The sequence below is a fragment of the Trachypithecus francoisi genome, unplaced genomic scaffold, assembly GCF_009764315.1.
Source record: "Trachypithecus francoisi isolate TF-2019V2 unplaced genomic scaffold, Tfra_2.0 Lachesis_group12, whole genome shotgun sequence".
NCBI lineage: Eukaryota > Metazoa > Chordata > Mammalia > Primates > Cercopithecidae > Trachypithecus > Trachypithecus francoisi.
Window position 1 is genome coordinate 69,723,232 of NW_022681457.1, and position 27,426 is coordinate 69,750,657.

Here is a 27,426-nt window from a genome sequence, read left to right on the forward strand (position 1 = left end):
GAATCCCCAGGGGAGCCTCCTAGCCTAGGCCGTACCTAATGGAGGGGGCAGAGGGTGCCCAGCTGATGGACTGTGGGGAGGAGGGACAGGAGGCTAAAGGCTGGCCCCATTCAATGGCTGTGTGATCTCCAGCAGGTCCTTTCACTTTCAAGGTTCGTCAGCCTTGGCTCATGAACATGGAGAGTGCCATGCCGACTTCTTTCTCAAATGACAGTCTCCTGGCCAAGTCTAGGAAGGTCCATTCCAAGGGGCCTGCTGGTCAAGGGGCCACCATGAATGCAGTGGGAATAGCCACACAGGCCTGGGTTCCAGTCAAGCTCCACCTTGACCATCACACTACAGAGCTGTGTGACCTTGGGTGAGTCACTCTGCCTCTCGGAGTCCCTTTCCTCCTGTGTAAAGTACTGCCTGTGGTTCTGAGGGTCAAGTGAGAGACAGTGGGACTCAGCCAAGCGCCAGGCCTGGCCCACAGCAGGAGCTCAATAAATACCACAAGCTCACATTTGCCAGACATTTGTTGATATGATTCCTGTTCATTTTTTTAGTAATACTAATGATCACGGAGGGGAGGGTCATTTTTAGGAGCTCTATGCTGACATAGTGACAGATGAAGCATCACAATGTCTGCATCGCACTTTCTTTTTCTTTTTTTTTTTTTGAGATGGAGTCTTGCTCTGTCGCCCAGGCTGGAGTGCAGTGGCCGGATCTCAGCTCACTGCAAGCTCCTCCTTTCGGGTTCACACCATTTTCCTGCCTCAGCCTCCCGAGTAGCTGGGACTACAGGCGCCCACCACCTCGCCCGGCTAGTTTTTTGTATTTTTTTAGTAGAGACAGGATTTCACCGTGTTAGCCAGGATGGTCTCGATCTCCTGACCTCGTGATCGGCCCGTCTTGGCCTCCCAAAGTGCTGGGATTACAGGCTTGAGCCACCGCGCCCGGCCAATGTATCTCACTTTCAAATCATTTAGCAGAGAGAGAGAGAGAAAGTATATATATTACATCTGTAATCCCAGCACTTAGGGAGGCCAAGGCAGGCAGATCACCTGAGTTCAGATGTTCGAGACCAGCCTAGCCAACATGATGAAACTCTACTAAAACTACAAAAATAAATGAATAAATAAATAAGCCGAGCATGGTAGGGCACACCTATAATTCCAGCTACTTGGGAGGCTGAGTCACAAGAATCACTTGAACCCAGGAGGCGGAGGTTGCCGTGAGCCAAGATTGCACCATTGCATTCCAGCCTGGGTGATGGAGTGAGACTTTGTCTTTTAACAAGAAAAAAAAGTATATGTATTTATTTATTTGTCCATACATAGATAAAGCAAATTTAGAAAAGTGTTAATTATTGGGTCTCAGTGGTGGTGATCATTGAACTATTCAACTTTTCTATATGTTTGAAAGCTTTCATGATCAAACATTAGGGCAAAAAATTTCTGTGGTCCCCCAAATAAAAATAAAAGTCTATTTTCTCTGGTGCTGAGAGGAATTTGTGATTTTTCCTCCTCTCTCTCCTTCTCTCTCTACCTTCCCTCAAAGTCAACCAGACACCTATCTAGGTTGCTAAGCTCCTCCTCCTTCCTGACTGCCCTCTGTCCCCACAGCTCAGGCCCAAACCATATCCCTCCCCAGGGCCACTGCCCAGCCTCCTCAGGGGCCCCGGAGTTCCCGGACACCCCTCCAGGTGTTCTTCACAATGCAGACAAGCAACCCCCCATAAATAAATCTGACCCCCATCAAGACCTTCCCTAGACCAATTTACTCTCAGGAGACAGAGGAATATGTTAATTGCACCACAGAAATTCAAACAGAAAACCCAGATGATGAAGGACTCTAGAGGTCAAATGGCCAGCTTTCCTCAACAAATACATTTTGAGAGAGAGACAGAGTGTGCCAGAGAACTGGTGGAGGATTGGTGGGTATCTATAGAGTTTTTTGGTTTTTTGGGGGTTTTTTTGAGACAGAGTCTTACTCTGTCACCCAGGCTGGAGTGCAGTGGCACTATCTCGGCTCACTGCAAGCTCTGCCTCCCAGGTTCATGCCATTCTCCTGTCTTAGCCTCCCGAGTAGCTGGGACTACAGGCGCCCGCTACCATGCCTGGTTAATTTTTTGTATTTTTAGTAGAGATGGAGTTTCACCGCGTTAGCCAGGATGGTCTCGATCTCCTGATCTCATGATCCACCGACCTCGGCCTCCCTATAGAGTTTTTTTAAGAAACAACCAATTACAATTATTTGCATCCTGACTTGAATAACAAAATAACTGCAGGCTGGGTGTGGTGGCTCATGCCTGTTACCTTAATACTTTAGAAGGCAGAGGTGGGAGGATCACTTGAAGCTAGGAATTTGAGACCAGCCTGATCAACATAGGGAGACTGACACCACATCACAACAACAACAACAAAATAATAATAACAAAATAAAATTTAATTAGCCAGGTATGGCACCACATGCCTGTAGTCCTGGCTACTAGGGAGGCTAAGGTGGAAGGACCGCTTGAGCCCAGAAGTTCAGGGCCGCAGTGAGCTATGATGGTGCCACTGCATCCCAACCTGGGCAACAGAGCAATACTCCATCTTGAAAAAATAAATAACTGCAAAGCAAACAAAATAATAACAAATTCATGAGACAGTTTGGGCATTTGAACACTGACTAGTGATGTTAGTGAAAATTATTGTTAATTTTTTAGATGTGGTAATGATGTTAATGTTAAGGTTTTGTTTAAAAAGAATCCTTCTCTCAAAAAAAACAGAGGGCCAACTGTGGTGGCTCACACCTGTAATCTCATCACTTTGGGAGGCCAAGGTAAGCAGATCACCTGAGGTCAGGAATTCAAGGCCAGCCTGACCAATATGGTGAAATCACATCTCTAATAAAAATACAAAAATTAGCCCAGCTTGGTGGCGGGCACCAGTAATCCCACCTACTCAGTACACTCAGACAGGAGAATTGCTTGAACCTGGGAGGCAGAGATTGCAGTGAGCCAAAATTGTGCCACTGCACTCCAGCCTGGGTGACAGAGCAAGACTCCATCTCAAAAAATAAATAAATAAATATAAAAAGAGTCCTTAGCCCTTAGAGATACATTTGGAAATATTTTTAAGTGGCAAAAGCAGAAACAAACAAAAAAACTTCTTAATCTTTCCTCAGGTGTGTCCAGGCCTTCCCTGGCCACCAACCATGCTCCAGGCCCCTCCCCAGCTTGTCCTTCTTCCCGGCATCCTCTCTGGCTTTCCCTTCCACCCACAGCCTCCTCTGCCCAGATTCACCTTCACTCTGTTGTGCCCTGCAGCAGGTCCAGCCATCGTGCATGTACCCCAGCCCTCTCTATTCCTTGCTCCCCTAAGTAAAAGAACTTGTGCTGGCTACGGGAACCTGGAGCTGGCCCAGACACAGCTCCACTGGCTTCAAAGTATCACTATGTACAGAGCTGACAGTACTGAAGTCAGCTCAAAGACTTCCTCCAGGAAGCCCCTCCTTGACTACCCTCAGTGCCACAACACCTACCCCCAGACATATAGGAAATACAGTCCACTAGTTAAGAGCAAGGGCTCTGGGGCCATACTGCCTGCCTGGTAGTATATCCTGGGTCCTCCATTAGAGGTACCACCTTCAACAAGGTACTTCGTTTCTTTGTGCCTCAGTTTCCTCATGTGTAAAATGAGGATACTAATAGCTTTGACCACATAGTATTGTTTTGAGGATCAAATAAGTTAATGTATTTTAAAAGGCATCAAAATAATGTATCAGTATTGGTGCACTAATTGTGACAAAGGTACCCTACAAATGTAAGATGTTAATCATGGGGCACCTGGGTGTGGGGTATATGGGAACTCTCTGTACTATCTTTATTTTTATTTTTTTATTTATCCTGAGATGGGGTCTCACTGTGTCACCCAAGTTGGAGTGCAGTGGTGTGATCTTGGCTCATTGCAACCTCTACCTCCCAGGCTCAAGTGATCCTCCCACCTCAGCCTCCCAAGTAGCTGGGACCACAGGCGTATATCACGATGCCCAGCTAATTTTTGGTAGAGACAGGGTTTTGCCATGTTGCCCAGCTGGTCTCAAACTCCTGAGCTCAAGTAATCTGCCTGCCTCAGCCTCCCAAAGTTCTGGGATTACGGGCACAAGCCACTGCGCCCGGCTTTGTACTATCTTTAGAGATACAATGTTTTTATGAATTTAGAACTACTCTAAAATAAAAGGTATTACAAAGGAGGCCAGGCAGGGTGGCTCACGCCTGTAATCCCAGCACTTTGGGAGGCCAAGGAAAGCAGATCACTTGAGGTGAGGACTTCGAGACCAGCTTGGCCAACATGGTGAAACTATGTCTCTACTAAAAATACAAAACTTAGCTGGGTGTGGTGTCACACACCTGTAATCCCAGCTACTCAAGAGGCTGAGGCAGGAGAATCACTTGAACCTGGGAGATGGAGGTTGCAGTGAGCCAAGATCACATCATTGCACTCCAGCTTGGGCAACAGAGCAAGACTCTGTCTCAACAACAACGAAAAAAAATTACAAAGCAGAGCCCCCCCTTTTTTTTTTGAGACGGAGGCTTGCTCACTCGCCCTCTCGCCCAAGCTGGCAGGCTGGAGTGCAGTGGTGTGACCTCAGCTCACTGCAACCTCCGCCTCCCAGGTTCAAGCAATTCTCTGCCTCAGCCTCCCGAGTAGCTGAGATTACAGGTGCCCACCACCACACCCGGCTAGTTTTTTGTATTTTCAGTAAAGATGGGGTTTCACCATGTTGGCCAGGCTGGTCTTGAACTCCTGACCTCGTGATCCACCCGCCTAGGCTTCCCGAAGTGCTGAGATTACAGGCATGAGCCACCCCACCTGGCCCAGAGCCCATTATTGCACAGAACTTCTCACTGCGAATTGAATAACGTTCCTACATCTGCCTCCCTGAAGATTGGGAAGAGGCTGTGCTCCAGTGGACTTTGCATGCCCAGTCTCAGCAAGGCCCCTGGTCTGGAAAAGGTGCTCATCTAATGTTAAGTGTGTGGTGAGGGAATGACTGATGACTGAATGAGTGAGCACAGGGACTGGCCAGTCTTCTTCCTTAATGGTGACACACTGAGCACCCAGTGAGTCCCAAATAAGCCCTTGGCACTTGATGTCCTAGTAGTGCTAGTGAGTTTAGGATCAGGCCCAGAGACAATAGCTCTGTGTGTGGCCCTGCAGCCTGTCCTGAGCCAAGGGCTCAGCCTGCTCCTTGGATCCCAGAAACAGGATCTATGGGCAAAGCTATGGGGAGGCAAAGCTCAGTGTGTGTGATGAATATTCTTCTATTCTGTACAGCCATAAAAAAAAGAAAAGAAAAGGCCAGGTACGGTGGCTCATGCCTGTAATCCCAGCGCTTTGGGAGGCCAGGGTGGGTGGATCACCTAAGGTCAGGAGATCGAGACCAGCTTGGCCAACATGGTGAAACCCCGTCTCTACTAAAAATACAAAAAAATTAGCCGGGCCTTGTGGCAGGCGCCTGTAATCCCAGCTACTCATGAGGCTGAGGCACAAGAATTGCTTAAACCTGGGAGGCAGAGATTGCAGTGAACCAAGATCATGTCATTGCACTTCAGCCTGGGTGACAGAGGGAGACTCCTTCTCCAAAAAAAAGAAAGAAAAAAGGCTACTTTGGTAATGAGGTAATGAGCTCCTCATCCCTGGAAGTATGTGAGCAGAGGTTGAATGGCCCAAGCTTCTGGCTCAGACTTTGCCAACGCACCTTGTCTAGGGGCCTCCCTATAGCCCAGTGACCAAGGACCCAAAGAGAATGTCCAAGCTCAAAAAGGCATTCACTGATTAAGTCTAACCCCTTCCATTTTGCAGATGAGAAAACTGAGGCCCAGAGAGAGAGACTGACTTCCCCAAAGTCACGCAGCACCCCACAATGCTATCTCGGCCACACCCTGGCTGAGGGAACACCCACCCACCGCACTGAACAGCCGGTCAACTCCTAGCCCCCAGAAACATTGCAGAGGGGTTCATGCTTCCCCAGAGGCTGCCCCCATCTCATTTTCAGTCAGTTGAGTCAGGCTCTAGGCAGCACACAGGCTGACCAGGCAGGGAGTCAGGAGCACGGGCCCCAGGCTGATGGGAGAGAGACCAGAGGACCCTAAGGCAGAGGGGCTACTTACCTAATGGTATGCTCAAAATAGATGTCATCCATGGAAGCTGTGACGCAGGGGCAGCCAGCGTGCCTCTCCGCTGGTGTCAGGAGAAGAAAGCCAGACATTAGTAGCCTCCCCCCATTACAGGCCTCTGCTCAGATGGTACCTCCTCAAGAGGCTTCTCCAGCCGCCCAAGTCAAGGCCACAACTCCCACCACATCCTGCCACCACCCTTCCTTACGCTCCCTCACCACGGACACCACCCTTGACCCTTTCCTGTATATCTGCTTTTCATGTCTATTGTCTCTCCCTCCAACTAGAGTGTAAATTACTTGAGGACGAGGATTTTTGCCTGTCTTGTTCATTGCAGTACCCCAGTCCTGGAACAGTGTCTGGCACATAGTATACACTCAGTAAGTAGCTGTTGAATGAGTGATCATGCCACACTGGCCTGCTTCTCAGCCTTCTGGAGCCCCCGTCCCTTCAACCACCTATTCCCTGCCTGAGTCATTCTCACCCTCAGGACTCCACTCAGGTGCCTTAGTCCCTCAGGAATCCCTTCCCTGCCCCCAGGCCTGGGTCAGGGCCTCTGAAACAGTGCTGGAGGACAGTCAGGTCACCTGTCTGTCCCCCACCCCCACCCCCCCAGGCTGTGAGCTCTGTGGGTTGGAGAACACCGGTGCAACAAAAGGAATGAAATGGGCTCAATCCGGTGCACCTCAACTCAAGGGAAGGAGCGCTGCAAGGCAGGCAGTCATGGGCTTTGCTCAACAGCATCTCCGAGCCAATCTGAAGCAGCCATGTGAAAGGCTGCACTGTGTTGAGGCAGGGACTTAGGGCCTGGGACCAACACTCAGGGCTGAGGGGGTCTGAGTAAGAGAAAGGTGGGCTGTGCTGAGCATCGAGACGTCAGAAAGGGCATTTCAGACAGATGGACCAGCATGAGCAAAGGCCAAGATGAGAAACAAGTGTGGCACTTAGGTGGACAGTGACCATCTCTGAAAGCACAGCCCCTGCTATGGGCCTGAGGGGCAGGTGGGGAGCCATGGGGAGCGCAGCCTCACCGGACAGGCAGGCCGTGGTGTCAATCCACTTGAGCAGCTGCCCAACGCTAAGCTCGCCACGTTGGTTGGTGTGGCAGGGCAGTACCAGCTGGCTCATCTGCACCTCCGTGGGGTTCCGGTATCCCTCGCCGTCTGCCATGGCACTGTCGTTCCCTGCACGTGAGGCTGACTTCCGGGATGTGCGGCTGGAGAACACAGAGGCCAACCCCTGGGGGACGGATGGGGACAGAGAGGTCTGCTTGCTGCAGGGTCTCCCAGGTCTGTCCAGCCCTGAGAACTTAGGGTCTGGGGGAAAGAGAGTACCTAGAGCCACCTCCCACCAGACCCCAACGAGAGAGTGGTCACCACCCTCCAGCCCATGGTCTTGGATCCCAGGGAATCTGTAGATCCTGCTTCTGCCAGGTTTCCTTTTGGCCAAGAACTGCACGTGAACACGGCCTTGCACCCGAGTGGGGCAGTGGAGACAAAACCATGAGGAGAAGTCAGTCCTCGTTTCAGCTCCTGGGCCTACTTTTTAAAGTGTTGCCTTAGATTTACCTTCATTCTGGAAAGAGTCCCCTCTCTGTGCAGGGTGGCCTAGAGAGCTCCTTAGCAGCCACGCCCAGGGAACTGTTCCTAATACAGTGTTTCAAGAAGCTGCTCTGATTTCATCCCCAAAGGGCTCCTTTCTTGGGCTCCCTCCATCTTCAGAGGCCATCAGGACAGCTTCTGTGGCCTGCTAATGTCTAGCACTTGGATCTATTGACTGGGAGGGCCGTGGGCAGTCACTGACCAGCTGTCTGATCCAGGGCTGGGTACAGCAGCTGCCAGCTGGAAAACTGGCTGAGAAATTTCTCCAATTCATGAATTAGAGCCGGGGTTTCTGCTTGGAGCCAGCATGTCTTACTCTGCAGGCAGAAGAGGTGGGGTGTGCCCATCAGTCCTTTGGAAGGGAGGAAGAGGAAAGGGGCTAGCAGCCTGCCATCCCTAAGCAGACCATGAACTCAAGAGCTGGGCACACCCGCATGTGTGAGAAAAATGAGGAGGGACAGGCATATGGGTTCCGATTCTCATGGCCAATGCCAATTGTGTGGTGGTGATGACAGTCGCCACTAATGTTTATATAGCACTTAGGTGTCACATATTTTTATTTTCGTTTCTTTTTTTTTTTTTTTTTTTTTTTTTTGAGATGGAGTCTCGCTCTGTAGCTGAGGCTGGAGTGCAGTGGCCAGATCTCAGCTCACTGCAAGCTCCACCTCCCGGGTTCACGCCATTCTCCTGCCTCAGCCTCCCGAGTAGCTGGGACTACAGGTGTCCGCCACCATGCCCGGCTAATTTTTTGTATTTTTAGTAGAGACAGGGTTTCACCATGTTAGCCAGGATGGTCTCGATCTCCTGACCTCCTGATCCACCCGCCTCGGCCTCCCAAAGTGCTGGGATTACAAGCGTGAGCCACCGCGCCCGGCCGGTGTCACATATTTTTACAAGCACTATATATGTACTAATCCAATTTTATCCTCAGAACAAACCTATGAGACAGATGCATTATTATCCTCATCCTACAGATGAGGAGCCCAAGTAAGTGACAAAGCTCAGCTGTGACCCCAGAGGTCTGCTGCAGTCTGAACTCCTACCCCCAACACTACACTGCTTGTAGGGCCTCCTGGGGCTGAGATGAGGAGTCCAGAGCCTGGGCTTGACTGTACTGGCAAAGAGCACCATGGCCCAGTGGCAAGCCTGCCATGGCTGCAGGATGATGGTCGTGGCAGCTCTTGCACCTGGTCTATACTCCTTAGACAATTCCCACCGATGAGCCTCCCATAGCTAATTCAATCAATTCCAAACGCACCGAGGTAGCTTGTTCAAGGTCACTGACCCCTACGTGGTAGAACCAGGATTTGAACTAGGCCTGTCTGACCCAGAACGGCTTATGGGTTCCCAGAAACACTGCTTATTCCCAAGAGCCCCTGGGCAGGAGGCTGGGCACCAAGGGGAGACAGGAGGGCAGCCATCCCAGGAGCTCTCAGCCTGGGTGGAGGCCTACAGGGTGCCAGGCTGCCTGGCTTGCAGGCTCTCACAGGTAGCTGGAAGGCTGATGTGGTCCAAGCAGCAGGACCCGTCGCCATGGTAACTACTGCCAAGGCACTTCCTGCTTGGTGGTGCACTGGGGGCCTGCATGGATACGGGTGGCTGGCTTTCTGGGTGTGGGAACGGGTAGAGGGAGGAGGTAGGCAAGACACCATTTGCCCACACTCTTCCCAAATCCCTCCCACAGCCAGGGGTACTGGGAAGAAATTCCAGAAAGAAGCCCTAGAGAGAGCTGAGGAAATGGGGAGACAATGCCCACTTGCAGAGGGCACCTGGGCAGACCAAAAGGGGCAGACCACCTGGGGAAGATGGCCTGGGGCAGACCGCCTGGGGTTTCTGGGCAGTCTGGACACACACACAGGGACGCCCACACACAATGTCCCCGCTTTACCAGCCTGGGCACATCCGCCACCTTTCTGAGTCCTCATGAGGATAAGGATGAGAACTACTAACCCATTTCACCAACAAGGGAACATGGACACAGCCCTGGACCAGCAGTCATGATGCCTGAGCTCTGGTCCTCTCTCTGCTTCTCACTTGGTTGACCCCTCCTCCCATGCGCTCCCGTTTCCTGTTCTGTGAATCAGGAGTCTCTACCTTTCTGTTGGACCCTATGCCACAGGAGCCAGTATCTGTGCCCTGCTCACTGGTTCATTCATTCACTTATTCATTCACCAAACACTTCCTCCGTACGGGGCCCTGGGCCAAACATGGAGAATACAAAGACAAATTGGGCGTAGAGGGGCCTGGCACACAGGAGGACATCGTCAAAGGTTTGTGGAGGGACAACCAGAGACGGACTTGAGTTCAAATTCTAGCTGTGTCCCTCAGGTGCTGTGTGATCCTGAGCAGGGTCTCCCCCTTCCCAAGCTACATCTGTCACTCACCAGGTAGGACAGAGAATTGCCAGTCCCTAAGGTACCCCTGGTTCCAGGAGTCCGGGGCCTAACTCAGCCTGGAATTTGCACACCCAGCTGAGAGTCCCAGTGAGGAAGCTCTAGAACCCTGTCAGAACGGAAATACTGTGTGCTCCTCTGAGCAGCGCCCCGGAAGCACACTGAGAGACAAGCCTTGCAGTTGTTGTCCCCACCACTCCCCTCAAAGAGAGGGGTGCAGAAGCCCTGGGCTGGAGCACAGGCGGCAGAGACAGAGCAGCAGGTGGCCCCAGGCAGAGCCTTTCAGACTCTACTCCTTCCTTGGGCTCCAAGGCAGTCTGCCCACATTAGGGCAGGCCAGGCCAGGCCTCTTAGTCCCAAGGTGGGCAGGTAGCCAGCCTGGGAGGCAGGGATGTGTGCAGCCCAGGCAAGGTTTGGCCAATGGGGCTCCAGAGCTGGGCCACTCCTCCCAGGGCCAGTCACAGGGAGAGCAGAGGCCCTGGATGGAGTCAGGGCCTGGGCGGACAGGCAGGCTGAGCCAAGAGAGCTGCCAGGGTGGCGGGGGCTGAACTACTGCAAGGGTAGGAGGGCACCCAGAGGTCAGAGACATGCCCTCTCAGACAGCAGCTGTGCCAAGTGCTGGCCCCAGGCCCTGGCAGACCTGGCCAGAGTTGATCATGCTAGACTAGGCCCCAGCTAGCCACACCATGGGCTCTGTGTCCCTCCTCCTGAGCCAGAGTCATGTCACAGACCTGCTGGGTCAGGGCAGGAGAGACCCCCTCACCCAATCCCTTCACAGCCTGGGGGACTAAGGCCCAGAGGGAAAAGCTGGCCCAGGGCCACCCAGCTGTGTGGGGGCCAAGATAAGCACCCCTGGGTCATGGCTCCTTCTAGGCAAGTTGACAACAGGCCCGCAGGCTACTGGGGCTGGAAACAGGCCCAAGGCTTCACCTTGGTATCCTCCCTCTGCCCAGTATCCAAGTCCCAATGATTCGACCTTAAAGAGGCCTCTGGTCTAACTCCTTCCAGCCTCCACACAGCACCAGAGGGATCTTTCCAAAAAGCAAATCCAATTCAACAACTACTGCTTACTACGTCCTGCCTTTCAGGGAGACCTGGTCCTCATAACTCCACCCCATGGGACTTTGCTCCGCCCCTTAGGAGCACATAGACCTTTCTACAGAGCAAGCCTCACCAGGTACTTCCCCTGCGCAAGACTTTGCTGGCTCCCCACTGCTCTCAGGATCAAGAACCAGCCACTGTAGCTCCTGCCACTCACCCTAGCAGCCACTCTCTCAGCTCCAGACCATATGCATTTCCTTAGAGCACCACTCTCACTCCCACTGTCTTCCCCACCATGAAGGTGCCGCTTCCACCTAGAATCCCTTTATCTGCCCCCGTCTGCTAAGTGAGCCCTTCCTCATCCTGCGTCTCTCTTCCCCAGGGAGAGTTACAATGCCCCTGCAGCCTCACCATCTCCATCACGGCACTGACCAAGCTGGGTAGTCACTGTCCTCATAGTTGCCACCCCCATCAGACAGATGTTTCCACAGGACAGGGACACATGCTTGGCACAGAGTCAGAGCTAAATAAATGCCCATGGAAGAGAGAAAGGAAAAGACTAATGGCCTGAGAGCTGAGACTCACAGTGGGAGGAAAGTCTGAGGTGCAGAGAGGCCATAAGGAACAGCAAAAAGGAGAAACAGAACGTCTGTGGTTCAGGTGATGGGAATGTCAGGGCAAAGGGTTCAGGTGATGTGAACACTGGGGCAAATGAGAGCAGGTGGGAAAATGCTCCACATACCCAGATGGGCAGAGACAGACTGAGAGGCACTTGGGGGCCAGGCCAAGAGGTCCCCAGAAACCATGGAAGACTCCTGGAGAAGGCATGGACTACAGTGATAAGCCGGCTGAGATCACAGTGCCTGCAGGCCCCATCTGGAGCAACAGGCCTGGTGCAAAGGAGACCTACCTGCCCTGAAGGGGAGGAGCAGGCCTGGGTGACCTCTGGAGTAACCCACCATGACACAGGCTATGCATAGGCCTTGGGCATCAGCCTAGCTTGGGTTCAAGTCCAGTTCCACAACTAACTTGGATAACCTTGAGCAAGCTGCTCCACCTCTATGGGCCTCGGTTTCCTGTCTATAAAAATTGGATTATTATCCTCACTTTCAAGAATCATCGTAGAGAGGAAATTAAACAACACCAAGTATATGAAGCTCCTAGCACACATATACCCTGTGGCTAACATGTATTGAGCGCTTACAATTAGCATTACAAAGCTGAGTCTGTGCTTCCTACAGACACACAGCTGGGAGGGACCCAAACATAGTTCAAAGTAGACTGTTGCCACAGGGCTTTCTACCCATGAGCTCACCAGAGCCTCACAGCAACCCTGTGCAGGGCAAAATTACGAGCTTGTCTGAGAGGTTCTGTGAGAATTCAAAAAGCCAGTGATTATGGAGCAGGGCTTCAAACCCAGGGTGCAAAACTGCAAAGCCCCTGTTCCTCCCACTCTCCCGCCCTTGCCTCTCACAAGGTACTAGAAGGCGGGCCCCAGGGGCGGGCAGGGAGAAGGGGCCTTGCACCCACCCCTGAGCTGTGGGCCAGGCCCCATGAAAGGCCCCATTGTCTGAACCAGGTCACTCTGAGCAGTGTGAGGGAGCTGACTAAATTCCATGCTCTGTCCCCACAAAGGTGGCCCCAGCCCCCTCCCCCTCCCCCAGAGTCTCAGAGAAACCGAAGGGCAGCCTCCTGGCACTTTCCCCACCAGCAAGGCAGGAGTATGTGTCAACATTCCAAATCTCCTCTTTCGGCCTATTCTCTACCTTCTTCCCAAAAAAGGCTCTGAGGCAGCCTACACACACACCCGGGACACACACAGGATGCACGTGCACTAGGAACCAAAATGCAAACAAATAAAGTTAAGGAACCAAATAAGAGAGGAGAGGATTGTTATGAATCCAGATGCTGCCAAAGAGAGCTACACTGGCCTTGAGGTTCCCAATAGACAAGGCAAAAAAGGGTAGTAGTGGTGGGCAGCAAACTTATGGGTAAAAGAGGGAGCATACGTCCTCAAAGCTAGCCCCAGGGGTAGGAGGAAGGATATCAGGCGCTGTTTCACAGGCTTCTGATTGTCATGTAATATCAGATCATATCTTCATTCTATTTTTCAAACAAAATAGATTTTTCAAAAAATAATAGGAAAATCTTCATTTTCCTTCAGCTACTGAGTGTGTTCACACTTGACATTCTTCAAGATTTGGGAGTTGGAAAGGTAGAGAATTGAACTAACATTTTTATGAAGCTCCTCCTATATGTATGCACTTGGTGAACAGTTACTGAACACCTACTAAGTCTCGGGTCCTATGCTAGCAGTTCTCATATGTATTACCCCAGCAATTCTTGTTTTTGTTTTTTTTTTTCAAGATCATAAATTAAATATTTTATTTTTACAAGTGAAAATAAAAATTAAAAACATAAACACTCCCCTTTGGGCTTCCTTCTTTCACTAGTGCCACAATATGCTTGTTGCTCATTCTCCTTTCTACCACACTGATTTTGCATCCAAGGAAAGGAGGTCTGGATAGAGGTCATACTAAAAAATAAATAAATAAAATTAAAAAAAAAAAAAAAAAACTTTCTCCTCCTGAATCTGAATTCCTGGTGAGAATCTGAAAATCTTCACTAAGGGGTTATTCAGGTCATGGACTGTCATCTGCCTGTGAATCCGGATTTAGAAAGATGATATCTTTTCCTGAGAATCTGTGGCAGACAGGAGTTAACCTAAAAGGCTTGAGGTTTATCCATCATGCTGACGTGGTCAGTCAAGTAGTGTGATGGCTTTTCAGGTGGTGGGGCCTGCACTGCCATGGGTATCTCGGTTTGTCCAGGAGATGCAGGTCCTTTCACAAGGTTCCTATCAGCAATAAGAGACTGGAGACATTCATTCCAACATTGCATGGAGACAGCTGTGTCTTGCTGATCCAGACCCTGCCATTGCTGTTTAGGGTCACCAGGCTAAGGCTAAGCCAGATTCTTAAGGCCAGTGTGTTTGTTCCAGCACTGCCAGGCCAGTGTGTTTGTTCCCCTTGTCACCTTGGCATCTTCCTTGGTATGGGGATCAGAAAGGAGTCTGCATGTGTGACAGCCCCACTCATAGAACTGGTACTATTGACACAGGACTTCTAAGTGTCAAAGGAAGGAGAGAGCTCTCCCTGCACAGCCTGGGTAGGCTGAAGCATCATGACCCCCGGGTGCCTGGCTCATGCAGCCCCGAGAGGGATCCCAAGGAACCAAGGACATGTAGAATGGGAGAAAAACCAGTACACAGGGCTGTGTGCTACTGAAAAACTTGGAAAGAGGAACAGGACCAGAGCTGCGTGGGGCAGTACACAGGCAGCTTTGCTCCAGCCTCACAGTCACGTGAGGTCTCTGGCCTGGGCCTGCTGCCAGGAAATTCACGGGACCCTTGTACATTACTGGTGGGAATGTAAAATGGTTGAGGTGCCATGAAAAACAGTTTAGCAATTCTTCAAGAAGTTAAACATAGAAATACCACATGACCCAGCAATTCCACTGCTAGTTATATGCCCAAAAGAACTACAACAAGTACAAATACATGCACACACATGTTCATAGCAGCACTATTCACAGCAAGCAAAAGGTAGGAACAGCCCAAATATCCATTAATAAATGAATCTATGAGCAAATTATAATATTTATGTATATCTAGATATGTAACTTTAATGAATGATTATTCAGACATAAAAATAAAGGAAGTACTGATATATGATAAAATGTAGATGAATTTCAAAAAGATATACTAAGTGAAACATACCAGACACAGAAAGTCGCATATTGAGTGTATCCATATTATTGGATAAATCTACAGAAACAAAAAGCTGGTGGTTGCCAGGGGCTGGAGGCAGAGGGAAACGGGGAAAAACTACCTAAAGAGTAAGGGATTACAGGGCTTTGGTGTGATGGAAATTTTCAGAGCTAGACAGAGGTGGTGGTTGTACAACACCGTGAATGTGCTGAATACCACGGGAACTGGCCACTTTAAAATGGTTACGTTTACATTGTGTGAATTTTACTTCAATTAATTAATTTTTTTAATTATTGAGAGAAAACATTTTTGGCACATATCAAGTCAGTCTGCTAATTTAAATTAAATAAGATGTTAAATGCCAGCTATATTTTAAGGGCAAAATATGGTGAAAGCAGAAAGCAGAATGTATAGCCTGATCTCTGACACATGGTAAGTGATTGTAAAAAGGTGAGTTTTATTATTAGATGTCTAGGCCTTAGTTTCTTCATCTGTCAAATGGGGCATTTAACCAGAGAGTCTCTAAGATTCTTTCCAATCCTGAAAGGGTTTGGCTTACAGGAAGAACTCCTTAACAAGGTCTCTGAGGCCCTTCATGAACCACCCCTGCCCACACCTCCAGTCTCGCTCACACTGAAGCCATCCTCACAAAATTAATCAAGCTGAATTGCTAAGTTTTTAACAAGAGCATAAGCTATAAGTAAAAGCATAGCTAAGCATTAACCAACTTACCCTATAGCCCATTTTCTTATAGCTGCTTATTGCTTAAAATTCACATAGCCCCTGCCACAAGGTCCTAACTTTTACAGATAACATCTCTAACATTAAAAAAACCCTCAAGGTTTCTATTTTGAGATATTTACAAAATCCTGCCTTGCTTTTTTTTTTTTTTTAAGGTCTTGCTCTGTCACCTAGGCTGGAGTGCAGTGGTGTGACCTCAGTTCACTACAGCCTCCACCTCCCAGGCTCAGGTGATCCTCCCACCTCAGCCTCCAGAGTTGCTGGGACCACAGGCACGTGCTACCATGCCCAGCTAATTTTTTGTTGCCCAGGCTGGTCTGGAGCTCCTGAGCTCAAGCCATCTGCCCACCTCAGCCTCCCAAAATGCTGGGATTATAGGCGTGAGCCACTGCACCCAGCCCCAAATCCTGCATTTCAATGGGTCCACTGACACTAGCCAGTCTAAAGACTCCGTCCAAAGAAGCAACTCAGCACAAGAATGTAGTTTCTTCCTCTCCCTGTCTCATGACTCCACCCCTCACTCCTTGGCCAATAAGCAACCCCCAGCTCCTCCAAATTCCTTTAAATACCCCAGTCCGAGAAACTCCCCAGGGAGATGGATTTGAGGTTCTCTCCCACCTCCCTGTTTGGCTGCCTTTTGATTATGAAACTTTCTCTGCTCCAGTTCCTGCTGTTTCGGTGCATTGTTCCATTACTGCACACACAGCGGACATGAACCTTGTGGTCCTATATAGCACCATGGTGTGACCCAGCTATACTGGCTCTCTTTCAGGTCCTCAAGTGCAGCTTGCATCTCCCAGCACTGGGCCTTTGCCTGTGCCACTCCCTCTGCCTGGAACACTTGTCCTACTCTGCCATCTCTGTAATGCTCCTTATCCCTCAGCACCCCGGGCACCTGTGTACCTGGTTTCTGCAGTGCTCTCCATTGTGACAAGGTTCAGTTAACTGTGGGAGAATTTGACACCAGACCAGAAGATCTACAATGCAGAAACCCTCTCTTTCTACTTCTGGTATCTCCAGGGCCCAGAGGGGACAGAGCCTGGCTCGCTGTGGACCAAATGCATGAGATTTTTTTCAGTGCATTCCCAGTTCTCACTAGTGTCACCCCACGCTGGCAGGGACAATATGGACCTTGAGGTCAGACAAGGTTATCCACTAGAAGCCCTGCTCCCATCCCTGCCCCCTCACCCCATTCTAGAACTGTGAGTCCAAATGTCACCTGCCTCCCTCCACCCCCAAGGGTAAAAATAACCTTGTCTGAAACCTGACACCTACCCTCTGCAGGTCATCTTGAGAGTACCCCTGTCCCAGAGGTGACCACCAGGGGCCTGGGGGAGTAGGGAGGGCATTTCCTGAATGCTTTCCCATTCACATCTCATTTGACCCATGAGCAAATATGTGAGGTGCTATCACTGGTGGGGTACACAGGGAACCCGCGCTCAGAAACATCTCAAGTCCTGCCTAAGGTCCCCAGCCAGAGCTTGAGCGCAGCCCTTTCCTCGGCACTATGAGATGAGTAGGGCTTTGAAGACTGATTACACCTGCTTGGTTGTATGAGTGGAGAAACTGAGGCCCAGGGGGCTCTCTAAGGTCTTAAGTGAAAGGGCTTAGTTAGGCATACTTAGGGCAAGTTATTGTTTCCTCCTTGGTTAAAGAAGGACAAGCACTCCCACCCAGCTCCATGCAAGAGCTGCATGCGGATGAAAGGAGAGAACCTAAAGGCACCTGGCTAACTGCAGTTTTGTGCACACGTGAGGGAGCGGTGTCAAGGAGGCTGGAGAGGACGCAGCAGCTGGGCTGGATGGGGACTTGTCTTTCCTAAACAACCAGACTCTGGCAGCGTTTGTTCTCACTTTGGGAAACAGAAATGTGGGAAGAGGGTTTGCGAGGGGACAGTGGGTTCTTGAGACAGGCAGACTGCATTTGAGTCCCAGCCCCACCCTCAGTAAGGGGAGGTGAGTGGGGATGGTGGGGAGGTGAGTGGGGATGGGGGGAGGTGAGTGGGGATGGTGGGGAGGTGAGTGGGGATGGTGGGGAGTGAGTGGGGATGGTGGGGAGGTGAGTGGGGATGGTGGGGAGGTGAGTGGGGATGGTGGGGAGGTGAGTGGGATGGTGGGGAGGTGAGTGGGGATGGTGGGGAGGTGAGTGGGGATGGTGGGGAGGTGAGTGGGATGGTGGGGAGGTGAGTGGGGATGGTGGGGAGGTGAGTGGGGATGTGGGGAGGTGAGTGGGGATGGTGGGGAGGTGAGTGGGGATGGTGGGGAGGTGAGTGGGGATGGTGGGGAGGTGAGTGGGGATGGTGGGGAGGTGAGTGGGGATGTGGGGAGGTGAGTGGGGATGGTGGGGAGGTGAGTGGGATGGTGGGGAGGTGAGTGGGGATGGGGGGAGGTGAGTGGGGATGGTGGGGAGGTGAGTGGGGATGGTGGGGAGGTGAGTGGGGATGGTGGGGAGGTGAGTGGGGAGGTGGGGAGGTGAGTGGGGAGGTGGGGAGGTGAGTGGGGATGGTGGGGAGGTGAGTGGGGATGGTGGGGAGGTGAGTGGGGATGGTGGGGAGGTGAGTGGGATGGTGGGGAGGTGAGTGGGGATGGTGGGGAGGTGAGTGGGGATGGTGGGGAGGTGAGTGGGGAGGTGGGGAGGTGAGTGGGATGGTGGGGGAGGTGGTGGGGATGGTGGGGAGTGAGTGGGGATGGTGGGGAGGTGAGTGGGGATGGTGGGGAGGTGAGTGGGGATGGTGGGGAGGTCTCTGGGTAACTTGCTTCCCCACTCTGTATTCATTCATTCAGCAAGTGAGCACCCCCTACAGACCAGTTTCCTCATCTGCAAAATGGGAATCCCAAGTACTTTGCAGACCCTCGTGAGGTGCAGAGCAGGGAACATGAACAGCTTTGTAAGTTGCCATGTTCCTGCCTTCCTTTTATGCCAGCACGTGTTGAGAGACTGTCAGGCCTGCAGGGAGCGGAGAATGTGGGCAAGCCTGAGCCCCGCCCTCACAGAGCCAAGGTCCAGATGGGGAGACAGCCACTGAACAAGAAGTTCTCTAGGAGATCTGCTGTGCCAAGGGGCAGCAGGGCTGCGGAGTGTGAGCAGAGTCTGACCCTGTGTGCAGATGGACAGGAACCTGCAGGACAGGGGTCAGGCTGGGTGGGCTGGGGTTCAGCTCCTCCGTATTGTTTGGGCGCTGCCCTGCAGTATGCCCAGAACAACCTAACAGGAGCAAGTGTTTCAACCTCTCTGGACTCAGCTTCCTCAGTTTACAAAACTGAAAGTTGTGGGTGTGCAGGTAAGATTGAAAACAATCATTCTCCCTTGTATATTTAATTAATAGAGCCAAGCACTGTACTGAACTTTTTTGTTTGTTTGTTTTTGATTTATTTATTATTTTTTTTTATTATACTTTAAGTTCTAGGGTACATGTGCATGACGTTTATATCATGTATAACTCCCCAATGCAATCCCTCCCTCCTCCCGATGGAGTTTCTTGTTGCGCAGGCTGGAGTGCAATGGCACAATCTTGGCTCACCACAACCTCCGCCTCCTGGGTTCAAGCGATTCTCCTGCCGCAGCCTCCCAAGTAACTGGGATTACAAGCACGCGCCAGCACGCCCGGCTAATTTTTTTGTATTTAGTAGAGACAGGTTTTCACCATGTTCATCAGGCTGGTCTCAAACTCCTGACCTCAGATAATCCACCCGCCTCGGCCTCCCACAGTACTGGGATTACACATGTGAGCCACCGCGCCCAGCCACTTTTTTTTTTTTTTTTTGAGACAGTTTCACTCTGTCACCCAGGCTGGAATGCAGTGGCTCGATCTTGGCTCACTGCAACCTCCACTTCCAGGGTTCAAGCTATTCTCCTGCCTCAGCCTCCCGAGTAGTTGGGATTACGGGTGTGTGCCACCACGCCCAGATACTCTTTGCATTTTTAGTAGAAATGGGGCTTCACCATGTTGGCCAGGCTGATCTCAAACTCCTAGCCTCAAGTGATCCTCCTGTCTTGGCCTCCCAAAGTGCTGGGATTACAGGTGTGAGCCACTATGCCTACCCCGTATTGAATATTTTTATGCATTATCTCTTTTAATCATCACACAGCCTTAATACCTGAATGTTGTTATTATTCCCATTTTACAGATGGGGAAAGAAAGTCTCAGAAAAGTTAACTTGCACATATACACACACAAAATCACACAGCCAGGAAAGGGCAGAGCTGGGACATCAACCCAAGTCTGCTTACCGCAAAAGCTAAGACTGCTTGACCACTTTGTACAACTGTCTCTCTCTCATTTGGCAGGCAGGACAGTTGCTGCTGCATCCCGGGCATCTGTGACAGCCACCAGCCCTTCCTTACCCAGACATGCCAGGCCAGGACCCATACCTGGAGCCAGGACTTCCAAGAAGCTCCCTTCCCTGTCTACCCTCATGTCCTCTGCAGGAGGCCGTGATGGTGCCAGTACCCTTTTCCAGCATGGTCCAGGGTCAAGGCACTTTCCAGAACACTGTCCCACTGGGCCACTGTCAGTGAGGAAATTGCAAACTCTCAAGGAGCTGAAAACTGTGCTTTATAAATCCTCAGCTCTCAGAGTGGGAGGCAACCTCACGTTCAGCTAGATGGGCTCCTCTCAGGTGCAGGAATCTCAGCCGCCACACTGCCTCTGGTGGCTGTCCAGCATGAGCCTCTTTGCTCCCAGAAGCAGAGGGCTCACTCCCTTCCAAGGGAGACCCTTCTGCTGAAGAGCAAATCTGCCTGTTCTTCCCTCTGTCCCACTCACTAGCTGCTTCCCTGTGGCTTCCTCCCTTGGGGTTATTTGCCACCTCCCACCCCCTACCTCCAGCAGACCCCAGAAAGTGACCAGAAGCAATTAGAACACAGGTAGTCTGATCCCAAGTATGAATGACCCCCCATTCCCATGTGACCCCCCTCAGGGGAGCTGCTTTGACAGCACCCAGTACAGAACCCACGTTCACAGGCAGTCACCCCCATGCCACAGGCCCTGACAGTGGGGTGAGCCGTTCTGGGGTTGTGAAGAACAGATCCAGCCTCTCCCCTCCTCAGACCCCTTTCCTGCCCTCCCTGCCAGACAGCCAAGGCTGCTGCCTGTGCTGCCTCTGGGTCACCATGGCAACAGGTGGCCAGGCAATGGACCCGGGCCCCGCCATCTTGCAAGCAACTCCATTTACCCTGGAGCTGGGCACAGCAGCTACTTGCATCACAATTCCCCTTCAAGAGAGCAAGAGAGAGAGAATGAGAGAGAGCAGAGGGAAGGGAGAAGAAACCAGAGTCAGAGAGAGAGAAAGGAAAGGCGGCAAAGACAGGAGGGAAGGAACAATGCAGAGGTCAGAGTGAGAGAAAAATAGAGGCTGGCAGGGAACAAAGCAAGTAAAAGAGAGGTGAGCAGGAAGGGAGGAGAGGCTCCAGACCTCTCCCACTATGCACATTCCTCCTGCCTGAGCTGCGCTTCCCTGGCCAAATTCTGGCTGCAGCCAGGACTTCCTGCCCCAGGAAACCAGCAGCCCAGTGGGGCCCTTCAAGACCCCAGCAGCTGCTCCAGGGTCCTGTGGGCCCCTCCTGCTGGAGGATGATGTCCTCTTGCTCCCCAGAAAGTGGGGACCCCTCTCCCAGCCCCTCCAGCAGCACCTCCCCACTCAGCATCCCCCTCACTCCCCCTGGTTCCCAGGGCCCTCCTGCCTGCCCAGGCCTGCCATCCTCTGGCTCTCTTCCTTCCCACCTTACCCAGCTTCCCCTTGCACAACACAACAACATTTTCATTTTCCCAGGAGTGTGCAAGAAAACATTCTTGAGCAGAGCAGAGTGGTGGGAGAGGAGCTGTGATTTTCCTCACTGAATGCATGCCCTTACACTGCAGGTGTTGCAGAGCGGGTCTCAGAACAAGGTTTAGCAGAGAAACATTGACCAGTGGGGCTGCTTCTAAGGCCCAAGCTGCCAAATCCGGGCATTAGGAGGTCCAGAGCTGAGCAGAGCCTAGTCTCTGGCAGAGGCAGCTGAGCTCAGCAGGTGTGCCAGCAACTCTCTCAGGGGCACCATCCACACTCCAGATGCCGCCTTCAGCCTCAAGCTCTCTGGCTGCAAAGTAGCCCTATCAGACCTGTCCCAATTCCACTCCCATTCCCATATTTTCCTACACTGTCTCAGAGGAATTTGAGCCTACAAGAAAGTGTATTGAAACAATCAGAAGGGTGAAGAGAAAGAAAGAAGAAAGAAAAAAACAGGATGGCATGGAGGCTGGCAAAGAGGGCAGCAAAGCCCAAGGGCTTCAGACTGTCTGGCCAGATAACCCTAAGCCATTTTACTTGAGCCACTATGAACCTCAGTGTCCACATTTGTAAAATGGGAATAAGAATATCATAGTTTTGCCGGGCGCGGTGGCTCAAGCCTGTAATCCCAGCACTTTGGGAGGCCGAGACGGGCGGATCACGAGGTCAGGAGATCGAGACCATCCTGGCTAACCTGGTGAAACCCCGTCTCTACTAAAAAATACAAAAAACTAGCCGGGTGTGGTGGCGGGCGCCTGTAGTCCCAGCTACTTGGGAGGCTGAGGCAGGAGAATGGCATAAACCCGGGAGGCGGAGCTTGCAGTGAGCTGAGATCCGGCCACTGCACTCCAGCCTGGGTGACAGAGCGAGACTCTGTCTCAGAAAAAAAAAAAAAAAAAAAGAATATCATAGTTATCCAGCCTGAGTGACAGAGTGAGACCCTGTCTCTTAAAAAAATAAAATAAATAAAAAGAGAGAGAGAGAGAATATCATAGTTGAGATTCAATGAGGTTATACATGTAGAGTGCTTAGAACAGGATCTGACTCATAGGAAATGCCCAAAACTACAACCCTTCATGTTGTTAAAAAGCCAAGGCAGGCCTGTAACCCAAGCACTTTGGGAGGCCGAGGCAGGCAGATAACTTGAGGCCAGGAGTTCGAGACCAACCTGGCCAACATGGTGAAACCCTGTCACTACTAAAAATATAAAAAAATTAGCTGGGTGTAGTGGCATGTGTCTGTAATCCCAGCTACTCGGTAGGCTGAGGCAGGAGAGTCACTTGAACCTGGGAAGTAGAGGTTGCAGTGAGCCAAGATTGTGCCACTGTACTCCAACATGGGCAACAGGGCGAGACTGTCTCAAAAAAACAAAAAAGGCTGGGCACGGTGGCTCACGCCTGTACTCCCAGCCAGCACTTTGGGAGGCTGAGGCAGGAGAATCGCTTGAACCCAGGAGGTAGAGGTTGTAGTGATCTGAGATCACTCCACTGCAGTCCAGCCTGGGTGACAGAGCGAGACTCCGTCTCAAAAAATAAAAAGAGCAAGGTGTTGTAGAAAGACCCAGGAAACCATTCCAGTGAGGAAGGGCCTAAACAGGTCCCAAGGGTAAGTGCTGTGACTGGCCAGATGGCCTTTGCAGAGCAGTGAGGGTCAGATGGAGCCTTTCAGCCCTGGGCTATGACAATGGCATCTGCTTTCCCTCCTGGCACTGCAGGTGAACACATCCTCTCTACCAAAACAGAATTCATTGGTTCGCGGTTCATTTCAACTGACAGTCAAGATGTTGAATAGGACAGAGTCTGTGGCACTCCACGAAGACTCCACAGACACCCACATACGGTCTAACCAGACTCCACGACTGCTGGGAAGCCTTTGCATTTCACAGGGCCCCGAGAGGCTCAAGACACCTCATGAGGGAAATGGATTCTTAGGATAGAAGGCAACGATCACTAGAAAGCAGCTCAGGTTCACTGAGAACAAGGCATGCTGGGCACACAGGAGCAGACCACTGGGTTAGGAATGGACATAATTTGCATTTGCATAGACCCAGAACATTATAAGTGCTCAGTAAAAATGTGTTCAATGGAACCTGGGAGCTGTCTCCAACTACATACCACATGTACCTGCTCCATTCAACATGTGATCAAATGGCTTACCTGAAGACACACCTGATCCTAGATGACCACTTGAAAGGTTGTAAAATATAAACTTAAAACCAAGCAGATGAAAATGAAAAAGACTCATTCTATCAACCTGCATTTAGGCTTTTCTCTTGCTATCACTTTTTAAGTTGTATGCATGCTGGGGTGGCTCCAGTTTAATAGTTGTTTACGGGAAAACAGCCTTATTATTTCATCTGTCCACACACTTAACAATGACAATTCCTGCTGTAACCAAATGGGCACCCTGTGGCTGCTGAAGGCTTCACCCTGTGGTGAGGGGTTGGGAGGCGAAGGGGGTGCATTTAGGGAAGGAATGACTCAGTGGCAGGGAGGAGACAGCCCAAGACTGGCATTTGGCAGGCAGCATGAGGCCCAGTCCTGTGAAGGAGAAAACAGAGTGAACAAGGAATGGCTTAGGGCGACAACCAGGCTGTCAGAGGGACAGTGAGGGGCCAGGCTATGTGAGGCCTGGGTGTCAGGCCTCTGGCTGCAAATCTGAAGGCTGGCTGGATTAGAGGACAGAAAGAGGCCTAGTAAAGTGTAAAATCAAGACCTCAAAGGGGTGGACAAGGTTAGGAAGGGGCCGATTCTAGCTGGGAATCAACATAGATCTTTTTTAAAACTTCCACTGCCAGACACAGTGGCTCATGCCTGTAATCCCAGCACTTTCAGAGGCCGAGGTGAGTGGATCACCTGAGGTCGGGAGTTGGAGACCATTCTGACCAATATGAAGAAACCCCGTCTCTACTAATGATACAAAATCAGCCAGGCATGATGGCACACACCTGTAGTCCCAGCTACTTGGGAGGTTGAGGCAGGAGAATTGCTTGAACCCGGGAGGTGGGGGTTGCAGTGAGCTGAGGTCACGCCATTGCACTCCAGCCTGGGCAACAGGAGCAAAACTCTGTCTCAAAAAAAAAAGAAAGAAAGAAAAGGTGCTGGGAACACCTTAAACAGACATAGTGTCTTCTCACATGAACAGACAATAAACAATAGAGGAACAAGAAGAGTGGAAAGTGCTATGAGAAAGAAAAAACGGGATGTGACAGAGAGAAGGTAATGGACGAGGAGGAGCTTCTTTAGGCTGTGTAATCAAGGAGGCTTCCTGGCTAGGATCCGAAGGAATGATGAGAAGGAGCAATTTCACAAGACTGTGTGCAGGGTTGCAGGCAAGAGAACAGAGAGTGCAAAAACCCCAAGGAAACGCGGGGACCCGCTGTCAGAGGAAGAACGAGGAGGTGTTGAGAGAGAAGCACCTAAGAAATGCAGAGAGCAGGCAGGGCCCCTATCCCTTAAGGTCTTGTAGGTCCCAATGGAGCTTGGATTTTATTCCAAGTGTGAGGGGAAGAACTGGAGGCTTGTAGGGGAGGGTGGTGGTCCGTCCTGCATTGTAAGGTCACTCTGCTGTTGTGTGGAGGTGAACTTTAGGATGGAGAGAAGCAGCAGGCAGACTCCTCAGCGGGCCACCGCAGTCAGGGGAGAGGGCTGGTTGGGCAAAGAGGTGGAGCCAGGATGTATTTGGGAGGTAGAGGCAACAGGACTTGCTGAAGGACTCCATGTGTGTGAGAAGGGACAGGGTGGTGCCGCTTGGAGTGGGTGGTTGAGGGAAGCAGCAGCTACAGCTGCGGGCAGTATAGAGGGAGGGATTGCGAGGGGCTAGGGGACTTGGTGGTGGAGATGATGGGAGGTGGTAGGCAGGATAAAAATTAGGAAAAAAAGGCCAGGCACAGTGGCTCACGCCTGTAATCCCAGCACTTTGGGAGGCTGAGGTGGGCGGATCACCTGAGGTTCAGAGTCCAAGACCAGCCTGGCCAACATGGTGAAACCCCGTCTCTACTAAAAACATAAAAATTAGCTAGGTGTGGTGGTGGGTGCCTGTAATCCCAGCTACTCCAGAGGCTGAGGCAGGAGAATCACTTGAACCTGGGAGGCAGAGGTTGCAGTGAGCCTAGATCGCGCCATTGCACTCCAGCCTGGGAGACAGAGTGAGACTCCATCACAAAAAATAAATAAATAAATAGGAAAAAAATAAAAATAAATAAATAAGAAAGGAGGATCCAAGCTTAGAATGAGTGACTGGCAGATGGTGGTACTGGTTACTGAGTTGGGGGAGATCAGTGTAGAAATAAGTAGGGGACAAGAATTTGTGAGATTCTATTGAACATTTAAAGAGAGAAATGAAGGAACTCAGGCCTGGAGCTCACTGCAGAAGAGGCTACACCTGGAGACACTAACATATATGGGTATTTAAGATCCACAGGATTGGGGCTGGGCGTGGTGGCTCATGCCTGTAATCCCAGCACTTTGGGAGGCTGAGGTGGGTGGATCACGAGGTCAGGAGATCGAGACTCATCCTGGCTAACATGGTGAAACCCCGTCTCTACCGAAAATACGAAAAATTAGCCGGGCATGGTGGTGGGTGCCTGTAGTCCCAGCTACTCGGGAGGCTAAGGTAGAAGAATGGTGTGAACTTGGGAGGCGGAGCTTGCAGTGAGCTGAGATCGCGCCACTGCACTCCAGGCTGGGTGACAGAGCGAGACTCCATCTCAAAAACAAAACAAAAAAGATCCACAGGATTTTGAGACCTTGTAGTAAATGAAAGAAGGTTGCCAATTTTTGCTACTCCTCCCATTGAAAGGTAGAGTCTAACTTCCTCCTCTTGAATCTGAGTCATTTTTAGTGACATTTCAACAGTGACTCTGAGACTAGATCATGACACACCTTGCAGCTTCCCCCCAGGCCTCTTAGAACTCTTGCTCTGGTGGAGCCAGCTGCCAGGTAAAAAATCTAACTATCCCAAGACTGTCATATTGAAGAGGCCACATGTGGGTGCTCTGAATGACAGTCCCAGCTAAGCCCAATCTTCCAGCCCTCCCCTATGAGGTGCCAGTGAAGGCATCATGGAGCCCCCAGTTCAGCCCATCCACCACTAAGTGCCACCAAGCAGCCTCCATCAATGCCACATAGAGCAGAAGAACCAGCCAGCCCAGCCCCGCCAGAATTCCTGACCCACAGAATCACAAGATGTAATAAAACAGTTGTTGCTTTAAGCTACTAAGGTTCAGGGTAGTTTGTTACGCAGCCACTGTAACTAGAACAGATATCATCCAAGAAGATGGGTTGACAGAGACATTCACTCTTGGCTTTTTTTTTTTTCTTTTGAGACAATCTTGCTCTGCCACTCAGGCTGGAGTGCAATGGCACAATCTTGGCTCACTGCAATCTCCACCTCCCAGGTTCAAGCGATTCTCGTGCCTCAGCCACCCAAGCAGCTGGGATTATAGGCACACGCCAACATGCCCAGCTAATTTTTGAATTTTTAGTAGAGATGTGGTATCACCATGTTGGTCAGGCTGGTCTCAAACTCCTGACCTCAAGTGATCTGCCCGCCTGGCCTCCCAAAGTGCTGGGATTACAGGCGTGAGCCACCATGCCTGCCCTCACACTCAGCTATTTAGAAGTCAGGTGGGGTGGAGGAACCTGCAAAGGAGACTGCGAGGAAGCAGTCAGTGAGATGGAAGGACCCCAGAAGAGACTGGTTCTCCAGAGGGAAGGGGGCCCTGCTGGTGCATGAGCTCTGAGTCAAGGCAGATGGGGAAACAAGCTATCACTGATTTTTGACAGGAAGGAAGGAGGGAGGGGGAAGAGAGGAGTCCAGTTAGAGTGAAGTAGGAAAAGAATGAGAGGTAATACAGTGGGAACAGAGAAAACTCTTTCCAAAATGTGTGTGGGAACAGGGAGCAATGAAACAAGGTAGCAGGTGGAAGGGGCTTTGTTTGCCTAGAGGCTGGGAGATACTAGAGCTG

The 27,426-nt window shown here is 51.1% G+C and overlaps 1 protein-coding gene across 2 annotated transcripts in view; it reads right to left on the bottom strand.

The window, feature by feature from the left end:
- The window catches only part of ACOT11 (acyl-CoA thioesterase 11), a 61,938-nt gene that overhangs the window by 18,284 nt on the left and 16,228 nt on the right, over positions 1-27,426 (bottom strand). For both annotated transcript variants that reach the window (XM_033226260.1, XM_033226261.1), the window contains exons 2-3: positions 7,177-7,384; positions 6,140-6,209 (exon numbers count right to left, since the gene is read on the bottom strand). In XM_033226260.1, coding sequence (XP_033082151.1) covers positions 6,140-6,209; positions 7,177-7,384 — 278 coding nt within the window. The remainder of the gene's footprint in view (positions 1-6,139; positions 6,210-7,176; positions 7,385-27,426) is intronic.